The 15,534-nt window shown below is 48.4% G+C and overlaps 2 protein-coding genes across 2 annotated transcripts; one reads left to right on the forward strand and one right to left on the reverse strand.

The window, feature by feature from the left end:
- Positions 1-303: 303 nt before the first annotated feature.
- RMND5B (required for meiotic nuclear division 5 homolog B (S. cerevisiae)) lies at positions 304-5,711 on the forward strand. The gene is made up of 8 exons (XM_004679278.2): positions 304-453; positions 580-720; positions 2,241-2,341; positions 2,551-2,717; positions 3,590-3,755; positions 4,820-4,922; positions 4,994-5,148; positions 5,230-5,711. The coding sequence occupies exons 1-8, from the start codon at positions 349-351 to the stop codon at positions 5,291-5,293; spliced, it is 1,002 nt and encodes a 333-aa protein (XP_004679335.1). The 5' UTR covers positions 304-348; the 3' UTR covers positions 5,294-5,711.
- Positions 5,712-5,802: 91 nt separating this feature from the next.
- NHP2 (NHP2 ribonucleoprotein) lies at positions 5,803-10,449 on the reverse strand. Its single transcript, XM_004679279.2, has 4 exons — positions 10,227-10,449; positions 10,069-10,138; positions 7,556-7,661; positions 5,803-6,920 (listed from the first exon to the last, which is right to left on the reverse strand). Exons 1-4 carry the CDS (start codon positions 10,384-10,386, stop codon positions 6,795-6,797), a joined length of 462 nt encoding a protein of 153 aa, XP_004679336.1. The 5' UTR covers positions 10,387-10,449; the 3' UTR covers positions 5,803-6,794.
- Between the last annotated feature and the right edge of the window lie 5,085 nt (positions 10,450-15,534).

Below are 15,534 nucleotides of genomic sequence, written 5' to 3' on the forward strand. Positions count from 1 at the left end.
GGCCAAAATAAAATACTTAACCCATGGTAAGTGCCAAGTCATCTTCATTTCACAATAACCTGCCAGGCCAGTGCTATCACTTCCAATATACAGGTGAGAAAATAAAGACCAGGAAATGAACCAGCTTGTCCCACTTGACTTTTTCCAAGTTATACAGTTAAAATGTAGCAGGACCTGGAACAGAAACTTGAGTCTTTCACTCCAGAGCTCAGGGATGCTCCTCAGGCCTCCGGCTGGCATTTAGCATGAGGAAACAGAGACCAGGTCTGTTTTCTGTGCCTGATTCATTGCCAGTGTTCTTCTGCAGCCCTCCAGGGGACACCTCTCTCAGCCACCCTCTCCTTGGTGATGTCTCAGTGCTGCCGGAAGATCAAAGACACTGTGCAGAAACTGGCATCGGACCACAAGGACATTCACAGCAGTGTCTCCCGAGTGGGCAAAGCCATCGACAGGGTGAGTGTGTGGGCACCCCCAGACTGACAGTGGGCTCCCCTGCAGTTAACCTTGTACAGGGCCTTCCGGAAAGCTGCTGGAAACATAAGCGCTGAGTTACAGCACCCTGCCTCTCATCCTCATCAGAACTTTGACTCTGAGATTTGTGGTGTGGTCTCCGATGCGGTATGGGATTCTCGGGAGAAGCAGCAGCAGATCCTGCAGATGGCCATCGTGGAGCACCTGTACCAGCAGGGAATGCTCAGCGTCGCTGAGGAGTTGTGCCAGGTAAGGGGTGCTGGAGGTAGGGATCTGCCCACTCTGCTTTCCAAATCATTTTCTTTATTTTATGTTCCTGTTAGCCCTTATTTTTTAAATGTTATTGAAGTAAGAATGGCTTATTAGGGCCTCCCTGATGACACAAGGAGTTAAGCACAGCACTATGAAGCTATCTGCAGCCACTGCAGCACGAGTTCAATCCCCCAGTCAGGGAGCTGACCCACATAGTACAGCAGACCTCTCCTGTCCTGCCCTCTGCTCCCCTCAGCAGTGTATTTCAGTAGATCCGCCTGTTCTGCTCCCCGCTCTGTCTCTGGTGAATCCTCTCACCCCACCCCCCCACATCTCTGGCCTGTACCTCAGTTTTTGTATGCATAAATAAATAAATCTTTTTAAAAATGGTTTATAATACTGTATAGGCTTCAGGTATAACCCTACTTACATTTGATGGTCTTAAGTCAGAAATGATGGCTGGGGGGGGAGGGGAAGGAGGCAAGAAGACAACAGGAACGAGGACAGGAAGCTAGAGCAAATGAGAAGGTGGGAAAACAGGGAATAATAAATCACTGTTCTAGAAGTCCCAGGAGACAAGTGTTGAAGGTCAAAGAGTCCTATCGACTCATCCCTGCTGCAGAAAGCGTTGTTTCTTTTTGTGCATAAACCTTAGTGGAGAACTTGCCATCTGGTTACATTCTTTGCAGATCCCAGGCCTCCACATATCACTTTGTTAGTGCCTCACATCTTCTGCTACTTGGCTACTATTCCCATCCTGAGGGTCAGTTTGTCCCCATCTTTGCATATGCCCATGAAGCTGAGCATGGGGCCAAGGCCACCCTCCTCCCTCATATCATCAGGGCTGCTGCTTCACTGACCGGTTATGCTGCTGTCTGGTTGATGAGCTTGGAAACAGTTCCTCCTTCATGTTCGATTGAACAGCTCTAAGAACTGCAACCCTAGGGCCTGACTCAGCCTATTGGCTCCTCAGCCTACAAGGCCCTGAGCCTTCCAGCCCTGCTATTTTTCACATATATTTTAGAGAGGAAGTCAATCCTACTTCTATAAATAAAAAGTATCTTTAAAAGTATATACCATAAAAAGTGAAGTCATTGACTTCTAGCTAGAGTTACTTCATTTCTAGTCAGCCAGTGTTCTGAGTTGAGACCTGCTCGCTTTTCTTAAAAAGGAAGATTCGTGAAATGACGCTTGTTAGGTATTTTAAAACTTCCTAGCAGTAAAAGTAAATCTCCTTTTTCTTTATGTAATAGAGGGGATTGAAAAGGAGCAGCTTTCTCACTTGCTCCTCCATGGGGATCATTCTTTGCAGGTAGGGCTGGGTTGTGGTCTGCCTTTGGGAGGCCAGCAGGTAGCAGTCAGCTTCCCAGAACTAAAATGGGAACAACGAAACCACAGCTCCTCCGAGTGCAAACCCCTGCCCCTAGCCTATAGTTGGCAAATGAGATTTTTATTATGTGCAGAGCAGAGAATTTTATAAACAGTCCTCCAATGATGGGGTTGGCCTCTTCCCACAGGAGTCCACGCTGAATGTGGACTTGGATTTCAAGCAACCTTTCCTGGAGCTGAATCGAATCCTGGAAGCTCTACACGAACAAGACCTGGGGCCAGCACTGGAGTAAGTTGGTCCCGCTCTGCCCCATAGAATCACCGCTGCCTTTGCTGTTCAAGGCACTGTGTTTGTCTTCACCTCACCCAATGTATGTGACACACGTCCAGCTGTCTTCCAGGCTACAGCCTTGTCTGCTGGACCTCCCAGAGGCTTCTGGAGCCCACCTCTCAGTTCTGTTCTTCCAGCTTCACATTAAACTGGCCCTTTCTCCCCAGATGGGCCGTCTCCCACAGGCAGCGCCTGCTGGAGCTCAACAGCTCCCTGGAGTTCAAGCTGCACCGACTATACTTCATCCGCCTTCTGGCAGGTGGCCCCGAGAAGCAACTGGAAGCCCTTAGCTATGCCCGGCACTTCCAGCCCTTTGCTCGGCTGCACCAGCGGGGTAGGTGCTCAGGTTCCAGCACAGGTCAGCATGGGTGGGATATTCAGACTGCACATTACCTGTGCCTGTCCCCAACTCTCTGGCCCTCCTTCATTGTCTCCAAAGGGAGCTCCAGACTTAGGGTTTGGTTGCCTCTTCCCTTCTCCCATTTTCATCTCAGACTTCGGTCTGTCCAACACCTGCCATATGCCACACCCACACTCAGCACCCCACACCTTGGAGTTCCCTCAGAGTTCTCTTCATTTACACTAGGATTTTCAGACCCATCTTGGGAGTTTTACCTGCCAGATGGTCACCACTCATAACCATCACTGCAGCTAAAATAGTCTAGTGACTTTAACTCCACTCATATTTCTTTTTTTTTTTTTTAAATATATATACTTATTAATGCATACAGGAACTGGAATGCAGGCCAGAGATGCATGGGGATGAGAGGATTCACTAGAGACAGTGGGGATTAGAATAGGCAGATTGACTGAAATACACTGCTGAGGGGAGACAAGGAGCAGGCGCATCAGGAGAGGTCTGCCACATCATGTGGGTCACCTGCCTGACTGTAGATCAAACTCATGCTGCAGTGACTGCTCATAGCTTCATAGTGCTGCACTTTACTCCCTCGTGCCACCAGGGAGAGCACACCACTCATATTTCTTCACAGTTCATTTGAAGTAAGCATCATTGGGGCATCCCTTGTAACGCAAGGGGTTAAGCACAGCTTCACTGCAGCCACTAACTCCACCTTTGTATTCAAGTCTCTGGAAAACCAGTTTTGCCTAAGGTCATTAGGTCTTAAGCATCTGGGAGCCACTCTGGCTGCCCTGCAGTTGCCAGACTGGGGGAAGGCCCCTAAGCCTGGTCCTGTTGTCTTGCAGAGATCCAGGTGATGATGGGCAGCCTGGTGTACCTGCGGCTGGGCTTGGAGAAATCGCCCTACTGCCACCTCCTGGATAATAGCCATTGGGCAGAGATCTGTGAGACCTTTACCAGGGATGCTTGTTCCCTGCTGGGGCTTTCTGTGGAGTCACCCCTCAGTGTCAGGTACAGCCAGCTGGGAGGTGGGGGCATAAATGGGAGGGTTTAGAGAAAAGCATGATTCACTGAGGCCCTGCCTATGTGTCAGAGATGGTGTTGGTGCTTTCACAGACCTAAACTGGAGTAAATCATTCTTCCAAATAAAAATTACTTATGTTGGAGAAACAAGAGATTAGGAAGAGTTGTGGCCTGAGGTCACCATGAGGTCAGTGACAGGGTCAAAGTTCTTGTTTTGTAAGGTCTCTTGAATGAGGTCTCTGCCTCCCCTGTAGTTCACCCCTGATTTATCACAAGACCCTCCTGCAGCTTGGCCTTCTTGCCACCTCATCTCCAGTACCACTTCCCTGCAGGGACATGGGTCAGGGCCTCAAGAACTGCCACTTGGCAGGCTCTGTTCCAGTAATATTCTCCTCATGGCTTCACTGTAACCCTGGGGAGTCACTGTGTTAGCCTCATTTTATAAACAAGTAGAGACGTGAATAACCTTGTCTAGGGCTGCAAAAGATAACTGAACACAGAGCCACAAACACCACAATCATAGCATCAGTCTGTTTTATTTCTACTGACTGTGGAATCTTTTGCCTTATCCCAGAATGGTAGACTCACAGGCACCATCACATCTTTGCACAGTTCTCTCATACAGGCACAACCTAGCACCCCATCCCTATCCTAATCATGAGGTCTGAATTCCCCAGTTTCTAATTGCAGTAATTGATGCCCAGGTAGAGTGCTGCATTATGACAACAGGGTGGGATAGACAGGCAGGCCAGAGCTGCTTCAAATTGATCACTGCCCATTTTTTCAGTGGTTTAGATAAGAGGGTATCGGCCCTCTGGATCTTCCTTTTCTTTCCCGTGGGTTCTCAAATTTGGGGTGCCTTGAGTTGGACACACCTAACTACATGTGGCACTTTATAAGCTACCTGAATTTTTTTCAAAGTTTGAGTTGAATCCTACACACTTCAGAACCCAGCCCTGAGTCACAAGACTCAGAATGTTGGTTCTTTTGTCTGTGTTTTGGTCTAGACAGCCAAAGGACCACTCTAGCCCTTGCTCTTTTTATTACTGCAGCTTTGCCTCTGGCTGTGTGGCGCTGCCAGTGCTGATGAACATCAAAGCAGTGATAGAGCAGAGACAGTGCACGGGGGTGTGGAGTCACAAGGATGAATTGCCGGTGAGCCTCAGCTGGGGCAGGGGTGGGCAAAAGACAGGAATGGGAATTCACCCCTCTCCCCACCTCCCCAGATCGAGATAGAACTTGGCATGAAATGCTGGTACCACTCGGTCTTTGCGTGCCCCATCCTCCGCCAGCAGACATCTGATTCCAACCCTCCCATCAAACTCATTTGTGGCCATGTGATCTCAAGAGATGCACTCAACAAGCTCATTAACGGAGGAAAGTAAGTTCCCCATGCTTGGCTCCCTCCTGGCTTGGCTGTCCTGCTGCCCAGTGCTGAGACCTGATTTTCTCCCCTTTGCAGGCTGAAGTGTCCCTACTGCCCTATGGAGCAGAACCCGGCAGATGGCAAACGCCTCATCTTCTGATTCCAGCTTGAAAGGAACTTGGTTGTGAGTTTTCACCTCGAATTGTCTCGGTGAGGATGGCTGGTTTCAGTGGACTGTATTTATTTCAGAGCAGCTGACTTGAGGAGTGCTGCCATGGCAGAAGCCCAGGAGGAGACAGCTCCCTGGTTTTAAGAAGCTGGCTTCTCTTCTCCTGCTGTCTCCACTCATATTTGCTGTTAGTACTGACCAACACAGAAGCAAGGACTTGCCACCAGCAGCAGATGTCTTCCCATCCCTGCCTCAGCCAGGTCTCACTGCCATGCCAGCATCGTGTCCACCTCCTGCTGTACAGCCTTACCACTGTACGTATCTGCTCCCTACTGTAAATATTCTATGCTAGAATTGAATGCCATGGTTTTCTAACTTGGAGCAAATATATTCATTCACCTGTCTTTAGCTTCACTGGCAAAGAATTTCTATGCATGTGCCCACTGCACACAGACTGCTGCTGGTGAGAACAGAATCAGCAATAAGCCATGGTACCCGGTCAGAAAGAATCCACCCTGCATCTGACAGGGAGAAAACCCTGTAAGATGTGGAGCCCTGTGCAAGGTGCTTTTACACATTCATAAATACTCATCTGAAATCAGTACAGGGGGTTAAGGAAAATGAAAAGACTTGTACAGTCAAGCATCAGACTTTGTAAAGGAGAGCTTGGTGTTTAAACTAGATCTGAGCCTCAAGCCCAAGCTCTGTCTAGTTTTTTTCTCCAGGGTGCCTAAGCTTGTTTGCTGTGTGCACTAAGTTTGGGGGGAGAAGGGGGTGTCCGAAAAGCTGGAAGGCCCTTTGTGAAAGTCTAAAATGTCTGAAAGGATTGGGCTATCAGGGCCCGTGATACCACGCAGGAGAGATGGCCTGGAGTTTTGTACTCAGCTTCAGGTTCCTATTTAAAATGTACTGTGTAGGTGGGTAAATTGCTTCCATAAGCTTCCCAGTGGCATTTATGGCTCCCAGGGAGCAAAATGATGAATGGGGGTGTCCCAACATAGGGGCTGCAGGCTTCTGTGCAGAATCTAGGCTTGGCCACCTTATCCTGCAGCACCCACTGATTCTGGAAGTGGGAGTCAAAAGCTTGGGGGTGGGCAGCCCAGAATCCATTCCTGGCTTGAGTCTAACACCCACTCTGGGCAGCCTGGCATAGGAGCGAACACTTGTAAAGTCCTTGGTGATCTCTGATAAGAAAGGCTGCTTCCCCTTGTTCTTGCCCACCATCTCAGCCCCACTACCAGCTGCTGCTTAAGAAAACACCCACAGCCTCACCACATTTTAGTCTTAGCATTTACTTCCCCCACACCACATTGTTGGAACTGTCTTCATTGAAGCTCACAGGCAAACAGCTCTGGAGAAGATACTGCTTTTCCTTCATGAAATAGCTGCCTGGGAAGAATATGTGCCTCGGGACGGGGGAGATGCTGCGAGTGTGGGTAGCAGGACAGCAGGCTGGTTTCCCAACAGCTTCCGGAGCAGGTGCCCAAGTCCTTCACATGGGTGGGGGCAGAGCCTGCACCTCCTCCAGGCACTCATCATAGGCCTCCTGGTACTCCTCATGGGGCTTGACCATTATCACACAGGTGGGGCGTTTGGAGCCTGCTGCTGCCCCCAGGTCCTGCAGAGAAGAGCAAAGAAGGGCTATTTGGAAAAACTACTGCACAACCTACATGCTGGGGAGTTCCAAACCATTAACCCGCTGGCCTAAATACAGCCCACAATCAGGTGCTATTTGATCACTACATTTACAATTGGTTGTCATTTAAATGCAGACAATTTTCCAGCTATAATTCAGCAACACTGGGCCTTCATTCCCAAATGGCAGCTGAGTGAGGTCTCCAGTCTAGTGGGGGTACCCCCTTGGGCAGGGCTTGTGCTTTCCTGGTTCCTGCCACCCCCTATACCCTGAGCCCCAGGTCTGGCTCCTGATAAATAAAGATAAAAAAGAACAGCTATAAGCCCTATGACCCCCTGCGATAACCACACCCACCCACAAGAATTAACAAAGGTACAGCATCAGAGTTGACAAGTGTTATCTACATAGGTGTTTTTCATTCTCAGAAGAATGGATTCCCAGTTTACAAAAAGGAAACCAAAGTGCATAAAGGTCTGGCATCTGAAGTGAATCCAAAGTCTGGCCAGGGAGCAATGGGCCTGTCTCAACTCCAAAGCTCACACATGCTGCACTCCTCCATGGCCTGCTACTGCAGACCCTCTAGTGCTGAGCAAGACTGGGGCTCCTGTGCTCCTTACCGTCTTGGAGGGTATGTAGACGTAGGGCAAATTGCGGTCTTCACACATGACTGGGAGATGGCAGTATACCTCCACTGGCAATGTGTCTCCTGCCAAAACCATGATCCTGAAATGAGAAAACCCACTAACTTTTCTGGTCTGTTCATTCCCCCTTTCGGTTAAGTATGTCACTGGGCTGGGCCTGGGGGGTTAGAGATGGGTAAGATGACCTCCTACTATCAAGAAGCTGAACTATTTTTTTAGAAAAATGTTTATTTATGCATACAGAACTGGGGTATAGTCCAGAGGTGCAGGGGCGGTGAGACAAAGTGGGGAGCAGAGCCGGCAGATCGATGAAGTATACTGCTGAGGGGAGCAGTGGGCAGCAGGTCAGGGCCAGGGACGGAACTCGCATTGAAGCTGCTGCAGCTAGCTTGCAGTTCTGTGTCCTAACCTGTTGTACCATGAGGGAGGGCCAAGAAACTTAACTATTAATGTGGTTCTCCCAACCTCTAAAAGTTTTACAAATGTGTGTTTGGTGAGTACCTTCCTCTGGGAAGGTGATCTCTATGTCTTGGTAATAAGTAAATGCTACCAAGGGTGTCAAGTGGTTATTGTGCTGAGAAAGAATTAGTGGAGGGATACCAAGCAATAAGCTTAAGTTTTTGGAGAATCAGAAGGTAAGTTAACACCTGAACAAAAAATTAAGTGGTGACTAATGTCTATGGAGGGGCTGAGGGCAATGAAGGCTGAGGTAATCAGAATGGCAGCAGACACATGGGCAGGCCAGTTGGGAGTCTGGGTGGCCTCGGAATACAGAATGTGACCTGAGGAAGACAATATGACCAAAGAGGGACCACACCCAAGGGCCTTGAGTGTCAGGTTAAGGAACAGAGCTCAGTGGCAGGAGGGACAGGGCACCACTGAAGGTCTGACAGAGATTCCTTAGTTAGGGGTCCTAACTGGAAGGTGTCAAAGGTAAAGGTCTCAAGAGTCTTGAAACCACAGAAGGCAAAGTTTGTTGTGGGAGTGAGCACTGTGGTGTGTGACAGGCAATATAAGAGCTCTTGATTCAAAGCACTGCTTCCCCTTTCTCGTTTTCCTTTTGCCTCTTTAAGTAGCTTTTAAATGCTGGTGTTCCCCATAGTACTTGACGGCCTTCTCTGTATCTTCTTCCTGGTCCAATCCATGGCCACAGTGTCAGGTACCATCTGTGGGCCAACTCCCAAAACTATCCTCTCCAGCCCTGGGCTTCTCTTTTCCAAGCTCCAAACTCATATAGCCATCTGCCTATTAGCAGTACTCCTGAGGAGAGGGGCACCTCAAAAACTTGCCTGAAACCAAACTTAGGATCTTCTCATACAAGTTGGCTACCCACGGTTCACTCAGTGAGTGGGCTTTCTAGTCTACTCAGTTAAATCCATATTTCTTCACACTCAATGTCCAAAAGTCCTCTCAGATGCCTGCACTTTAATTCCACATCTGCCACTGTAAGTTAATCAAAATTGCCCTTGCCCTCTCTAGACCACAGAGGCTCCCATCTTACCTTCCCTGAGTCTACTTGCATGCCCCTGATCCTTTCATAAATTGCCCGAAGACTCTTAATAATGTCACTCCCAGGCTTTTACCCTTCAATGGCCTTTCAAAGCTGAGTATAAAAACTAGACTTACCATGACTGACTAAGCCCCCATGAGAAAGTATCATCTAGCCACCAAATGAATCCCAATTATTTTAAGATCTCAGCTACCAGCAACTAAGTGAGGCTCTTCACTGAGCATCAGATCCTTCCAGCATTCCCTTCGAGCACCTACAGTGTACCAGACACTTCTGCAGAGAATGGAGTGAGTGTCTTCAACCAGTTCTAAAAGAACTTACTGTCTGGCCTGAACGGGAGATAAAGGGGATGAGACAAACTTCAGATTCTGATAAATCTCAGAAAAGATGCTATCAATCACAACTTGTGACTATTTGATTAATGTCATTGTCTCCCCACAACACAGTGCCTGAAAAGGAGTAAACACCCATAAGCAGTCGCTGAGGCATGCAGCTGGGGTCTACCCTCAAGGGAAGCCGGCTTGTAACATTCGCATCCCTCAGAAATCCACTGTCCCATGGTGTCCCTTTGAGCTCGTGTAAGTCTTGGGCCAGCATCTATTCTGATGGGAATTCATCTCCTATACACTGACTCCTCTGAGTCAGAGCACTTCTATTGAGTTAGCAAGTAGTAGGAATTCCTAAGTTATTATTTAAAAAAAAAAAAAAGATTTATTAAGCGTACAAAACTGGGGTGTAGGCCAGAGGGGGAGGGGAGGAGTAAGAGGGTTCACCAAAGACAGAGTGGGTAGCAGAACCAGTGAATTGACTGAAGTAGAGGTCTGCTGCGCCATGGGGGTCACCTCGCGGGTTCGATCTCCTGCCGAAGCGGCTGTCCGAAGCTTCGCAGTGCTGCGCTTATTAACCCCTTGTGCCACCAGGGAGGCCCTACCTTCGTTACTTTCAAGAAATGCAAAATCCTGCGCGATGGGGTTCTTACCCTTTCTCGCCTTTGTTGATAAATTTCTGAACCTCCTTCACCCCGCGCCGAATCTGCTTCTGTTTCACAGCTGCAAAGACATGAGACTCAGTGGGGGGCGAGGGGCTGGAGGCTTGTGCCACCCGCGCGCCCACCGGCCACTGCGACGCCCTCCGCACCTTTCTTGATGCATTTGTAGAGCTTCCGCGTGAGGCGGCGAGAAGCCAGGGGCTGCGCGATGGGATTCAGGTTCACCAGCAGTTCGTGGTAAGTGCGCTCCCCGCCGCAAGCCTCCCCCTGAGCCTCGGGTCCGTCGGGGTCGGCCTTTATTTTGGTCATCTTAGCGGCCGCGACGCCACACCTCCAGGGAGCGAATCCACGCGGACAGAACTTCGGAATCACTTCCGGGTCGCGCGGCTCTGAGGTCAACGGGGCGTGGTCACGACCAATTGGGAAACCAGGGCTCCGCCTCAGCTCCGGGAAGCGGGAGCCTATTGGAGCGGGTTCGAGGTGCCCAGGGAATTGGAGGCGTGGGGCGGAGCTGTGGGGCGGGGCCTGGGAAGGCGGGAGGGGCGAGGGCGCAGGTTCCGCTCGTCGGAGATTTGGACGTCTCGGGTTCCGGGAACTCGAGGAGGAGGCGATGCCTGTGGGGCGGGACCACGGCCTCGGGACCTGAGGCGCCGGAACTGGCGGGCGTCTGTGCCCTGAGAAGACCGGCGCGTAGCCTTCGTGTGATTTCAGGCCACATTAGAAGCGGCCCCTCAAGTGGGCAGTGCGGAACCTTGGGGCCCGGGTTCTGAGCTGGTCCTGGTGATGTGTCCTCGGTTGAAGTAACTCCCGGCACCGCTGAAGGTTGCTTCCGTTCTAGCACAGTTGTTTTCTCTGTCCTGGGTAGCGGTGGCCAGCACCTCCATCTGAACTGCTTTTTCCCAGGTAGCCTCGCTCTGATCTGATCAGATCAGAGATCAGATCAGATGTCACCCAGACTGAGGTTTCCCTGACCGCCTTATTTAAAATCGCGGCCCCTCTGATCTTCACCGACTCTGTTGTTTTCCTTGTAATTCTACCACTGCCTGGAATTTATTTGTACGCAAGGAAACATCGCGGAGATAACTAGCTGGAAATGAAGGGGTAGATTGACTGAGTGCAGCGGTGGACAGGTGGCTGCGGAGAGTGCGAGGGGCGTAACCAGTTGCTTATCATGAGCAGAGGATTAGTAGGCTGAGGCTGGGAAGAGGCGAGTAAGTCGACCCAGACTTAGGTAACTCTTGAATTTCTTGTCTTGAAACACTGGATGGATGTTATTAGATAATTGTTACGATTAGCTATTGATTAGATAATTGTTACAAATTAATTGGTTTTAATTATGCAATGGTAGACTCACCTGCTATTTTTGTGGCAATGCAGCCCGCCAGTGGAACTTGATGAGATTTAAAGGGTTAAAAGCTCGTCTCCTCCTTGCTTAGCAGACAAGGATGGGAAGTTTTATTTTTATTTACTTGTTTTATATTTTAAAAGGACAGGTTTATTAGGAAAAGGAGAAAGAAAAAGAGGCACCTGCATAGTTACAGGTGGGCAGGAGAGCTGCCAAGAAGGGGAAGCTTTAAACAGACTAAGGGAGGGCCCTCCCTGGTGGCACAGTGGGTTAAAGCTCAGAACTGTAAGCTCTCCCCAGCTACTGCAGCAGGAGTTTGATCCCAGCCAGGGAGGTGACCCATGTGACAGTAATGGCAGACCTCTCCTGACCCACCCACTGCTCCCTCAGCATTGTATTTCAGTAGATCTGCCTGTTCTGCTCCCCACTTTGTCTCTAGTGAAGTCTCTAACCTCCCCAACTCTGACCTGTACCCCAGTTCTTGTATGCATAAATAAATAAATCTTACAAAAAAAAAAAACAGACTAAGGGAGCTAAAAGTTTTCATGGAAACCTGGCCCTGAGACATTGGGCAGATAAAGGAACTGAAAGATTGTTATTGAAACAGTGCCACAAAGCCCACCTGTGCCCATTAAAAGCTGATGTAAATTTCAAAGGAATGCAGAAACTAATGTGGCCTTGATAATTTAGTAGATAACAGCTGCCACAGACCTATGTCTTAAATCTCTTTAGAGATAGCCTACAAACTCAGGGTATAAGAAAGAGCCAAACTTTTATTTCAGTGTCCAGGCTAATGCTTTCTCACCTCACCTCTGTCTCTCCATAGTAATTCAATAAATTTGCCTTTTCTGCTTCCATACTATCTGGTGAATGTGTTCCCTGCCCCCATGGTGACCCTGGCTTTCCTTCAAGGCCGTTGATCTCACTTGCTTGGCATAACTTTAAAAGTCTGAGGGAAGGAAGAAATTAGCATTTGTATTCCAACCACTTTCCAGGTAATAACCAGTGCTCACAGGGAATATATGTTATTCATAATTTGATGAGACTCGTATAATAAAGTAAATAACTTCTTCCAGCACACACAAAAGTTGGATTTGAGCCCAGGTGCCCTTCTGTCCAGTTCTACATGCTGCTCCTACTTTGTGGTTTGGTGATGGACTTTATTTAGCCCAGTATCCATCAATATGAAATGTGGCTCTGTAATGAAAGTGTAAGAAACTGGCCAGGTCATGAGTGTCAGCTTTTTGAGCCATAAAACCAAATGCCAAGAGCAAATGTGTCCTCAATAAACCACACCATTTTTCTATGTCTGAACTTGGAGTTCTATGGCAGATTCAAGATGGCTTATGTGACTTTACTGATTTCCTTACCAGAGTGACTTAAACTACTTGAAGCCATGGAGTGTGGGTGAGGCCTTAATGGCTAATGGGCAGCAGACCCAGGCTCTAGATGACAAATTGAAGCAGGAAGTTTCCCAAGTCTGCTTATGTTCTGCGACTTTCCTAGACCAGCTGCTTGGGGAAGTCTGTTACTTGGATTCTGCTGTTTGCTGGAGCAGAAAGTTCCTATAGTATACTCCTTGTCCACAATAGGAGCTATGGCTACCTTGACCACCTTTCCAAACAATAAAGAATGCTTATGCTATGATGGGTGGGATGACACATTTCCTCACACAACCAGTTTAAAATTTTACCACTCCTGTAATTTGGGGCACAGCCTTTTGGTACTGATCCCCCTGAGCCTGCCAGTGTGACAATTATATCTCCCTCTACCTCTTGAGTGCTGTCTGATTTCTCTGGGAAATTGACATAACAATGACTTTAATGTAACTTCTCTGCGCTCCAGTGCCCCAACCTGTAAAATTGAAGCAGAGCTATCTAGGTACTATACAAGGACATGCCCAGTGAAGAACAGGTCACTGTGAGTTCTTCATCCATACACACACTTGCAAGACCATTCAGGTTCAGGGAACAACATTAGTGGGGTTTATTTAACAAAAGGAAACAGAATTACTAAGGCCACAAGTGGCCTGCTTTCTCACCCCAGATAGCACCCACAATGCTCAGAAGTCCTAAAGAAAAGGCTGTTCATCCAAGATGAAGTTGGCCTACCAAAGAGGGTTTGGAGGGCGTGGCAGCTGACAAGCTGTGGCCAGGCTCCAACTCATAGTGGCAGTCCGAGTTGTTCATAGAGTCAGTAGTGAGATAATGACGCAGCAGACCACAGCCATAGTCAGGTTGGGATGGACAGCACTGGATGCTGAAACAGACAGTAACGGAGGCAACAGCAGTGGGAGATGATGGTGGATGGTTTGTAAGTCTCTAGCCAACAGCTCTGTGAGATGCCCACCAGGGCCTTTGGTGCTCTCTCCAGGTGATTTCAACAGCAGCAAGACTGGAAGCATATTCTAGGTTTCCTACAAAAGTTTTCAGCTTCTCTTCATCCAATTGTCTGTGCTTCTCCACATCTCTGAGTCTGGTGATCAGCTTGAGGCGGGAGAGGGTGGGGAGGGGTGGATCTGGGGATTGCCCAGGTACTTCCTTCTCATTCCTTTTCAGTCCCCTACCCACATTGTTACTTTGTGCCTGGGTCATTCAACTTGATCCTTTCAACTGGCCTATTCACCCTGCAAGACTCCCTCTCCCCAGGCAGGTAGCCCTAAAAATGCCAGGCTTGCTCTGTAGTGTTGTTATAGGACAAAATCTGTTAGAGGACAGGGGGAGAGGGACACCCCTGAAGCCCCAAAACCTGCCTGCTCTAAGTGGGTTCTGCCATCCGCCGCAACAAGACAAAACATATAAAGCTTTAATGAAAAGTGACTTTAATACAGTGAATATACAATATGGAACACAAAGAATATAACTTCTAAATCAAACACCTGAAGTTACCCATCCCCTCGTGGGCAAAAGTCAACCCAAAAGGTATTGGCCCAAAGCAAGGCCTGAAAGCCTGCCACAAGACTAAAGCACCTTCTGGCCGGGACTCATGGAAAAGGGTCAGAAATGGCCAGACAAATCTGGGAGGAAAAGAGCAAAATCAAAATCAGTATAACACTGCCATAGTCACCTCCCTACAGGTATCTCACCCACATCTGCCTTAACCAGTCCAGGGTCAGGAAACAAGCCCGGTTTCTTCATCACATGCTTGCTGCTCCATGTGGCTTCCCTAGGTCTCCGTCTTTTTCTCCATCTGGCTTCCTTCTCTTCTCTCTTCTCCTTTCTCCTTTTTTCTCTGCTCAGCTCCACCCTCCTTCTGGGTGGGGCAGGGAACCTGGAACTTCCCTTCTCCTAAGGACCACCCAGTTACAGTGTAACTACAGGGCACCAGTGAAAAATGAGAAAGTTAGATGAACTAGGGGTGTATTTTATCAAAAAATTGGAATGAGGCCCTCCTTGGTAGCACAAAGGGTTAAAGCTCAGCACTATGAAGGTAGCCACAGCCAATGAGTTAGATCACCAGGCCATGGGGTGACCCTCACAGCCTGGCAGACTTCTCCTGACCTGCCCCCTGCTCCCCTCAAGCAGTGTACTTGTCAGTCAGCCTGTTCTGCTCCCCACTCTGTCGCTGGTGAATACTCTCACTGCCCCTGCTCCTCTGACCTGTACCCCAGTTCTGTATGCATAAATAAGTAAATCTTTAAAAAAGAAGAAAAAATTGGAATGACTTTCAAAAGTTGAATTACAAGTCACATAAACAATTTGCCGATTTCAAGTATACAATTCAATAGTTTTAGTATATTTCTCAAGATGTGCAGACAGCACTACAGTGGGAGACATTTTCATCATTTAAAAAAGAGTCCCTATTCTTTAGCTATCACTCTGTGTCCCTCTTATCCTCCCCAGACCCAAGCAGTCCCTTAGGGTTACTCTGTCTCTGTTCTGTTCTGAGCATGTTGTATGACTGGAAGGTTACACTATGTGACCTTAGTGTCAGATTTCTTTCACTTAACGTATTTTCTTTTGTTTGTTTGTTTGTTTGTTTGTTTGTTTGAGGATAGCTCCTTTTTTTAAAAAATTTTTTTTTTCCTTAAAAAAAATTTTAAAGGCCCTCCCTGGTGGCGCAGCGGGTTAAAGCACAGCACTGAGAATCTAAAGCCGCTTCTGCATGGGTTC

This window comes from Condylura cristata, unplaced genomic scaffold (assembly GCF_000260355.1).
Source record: "Condylura cristata isolate star-nosed mole 26May11 unplaced genomic scaffold, ConCri1.0 scaffold00008, whole genome shotgun sequence".
NCBI classification, from domain to species: domain Eukaryota; kingdom Metazoa; phylum Chordata; class Mammalia; order Eulipotyphla; family Talpidae; genus Condylura; species Condylura cristata.

What these genes read in the sequence shown, in the direction of transcription:
- RMND5B (XM_004679278.2), top strand. Translation starts at nt 349, where the DNA reads ATGTCTCAGTGCTGCCGGAAGATCAAAGACACTGTGCAGAAACTGGCA. An exon ending in TGGGCAAAGCCATCGACAGG is followed by an intron (nt 454 to 579) that starts GTGAGTGTGTGG and finishes CATCCTCATCAG; the next exon opens with AACTTTGACTCTGAGATTTG. An exon ending in GACCTGGGGCCAGCACTGGA is followed by an intron (nt 2,342 to 2,550) that starts GTAAGTTGGTCC and finishes CTTTCTCCCCAG; the next exon opens with ATGGGCCGTCTCCCACAGGC.
- NHP2 (XM_004679279.2), bottom strand. Translation starts at nt 10,386, where the DNA reads ATGACCAAAATAAAGGCCGACCCCGACGGACCCGAGGCTCAGGGGGAG. An exon ending in ATCAACAAAGGCGAGAAAGG is followed by an intron (nt 7,662 to 10,068) that starts GTAAGAACCCCA and finishes TTCTCATTTCAG; the next exon opens with GATCATGGTTTTGGCAGGAG. An exon ending in TCTACATACCCTCCAAGACG is followed by an intron (nt 6,921 to 7,555) that starts GTAAGGAGCACA and finishes TCTTCTCTGCAG; the next exon opens with GACCTGGGGGCAGCAGCAGG.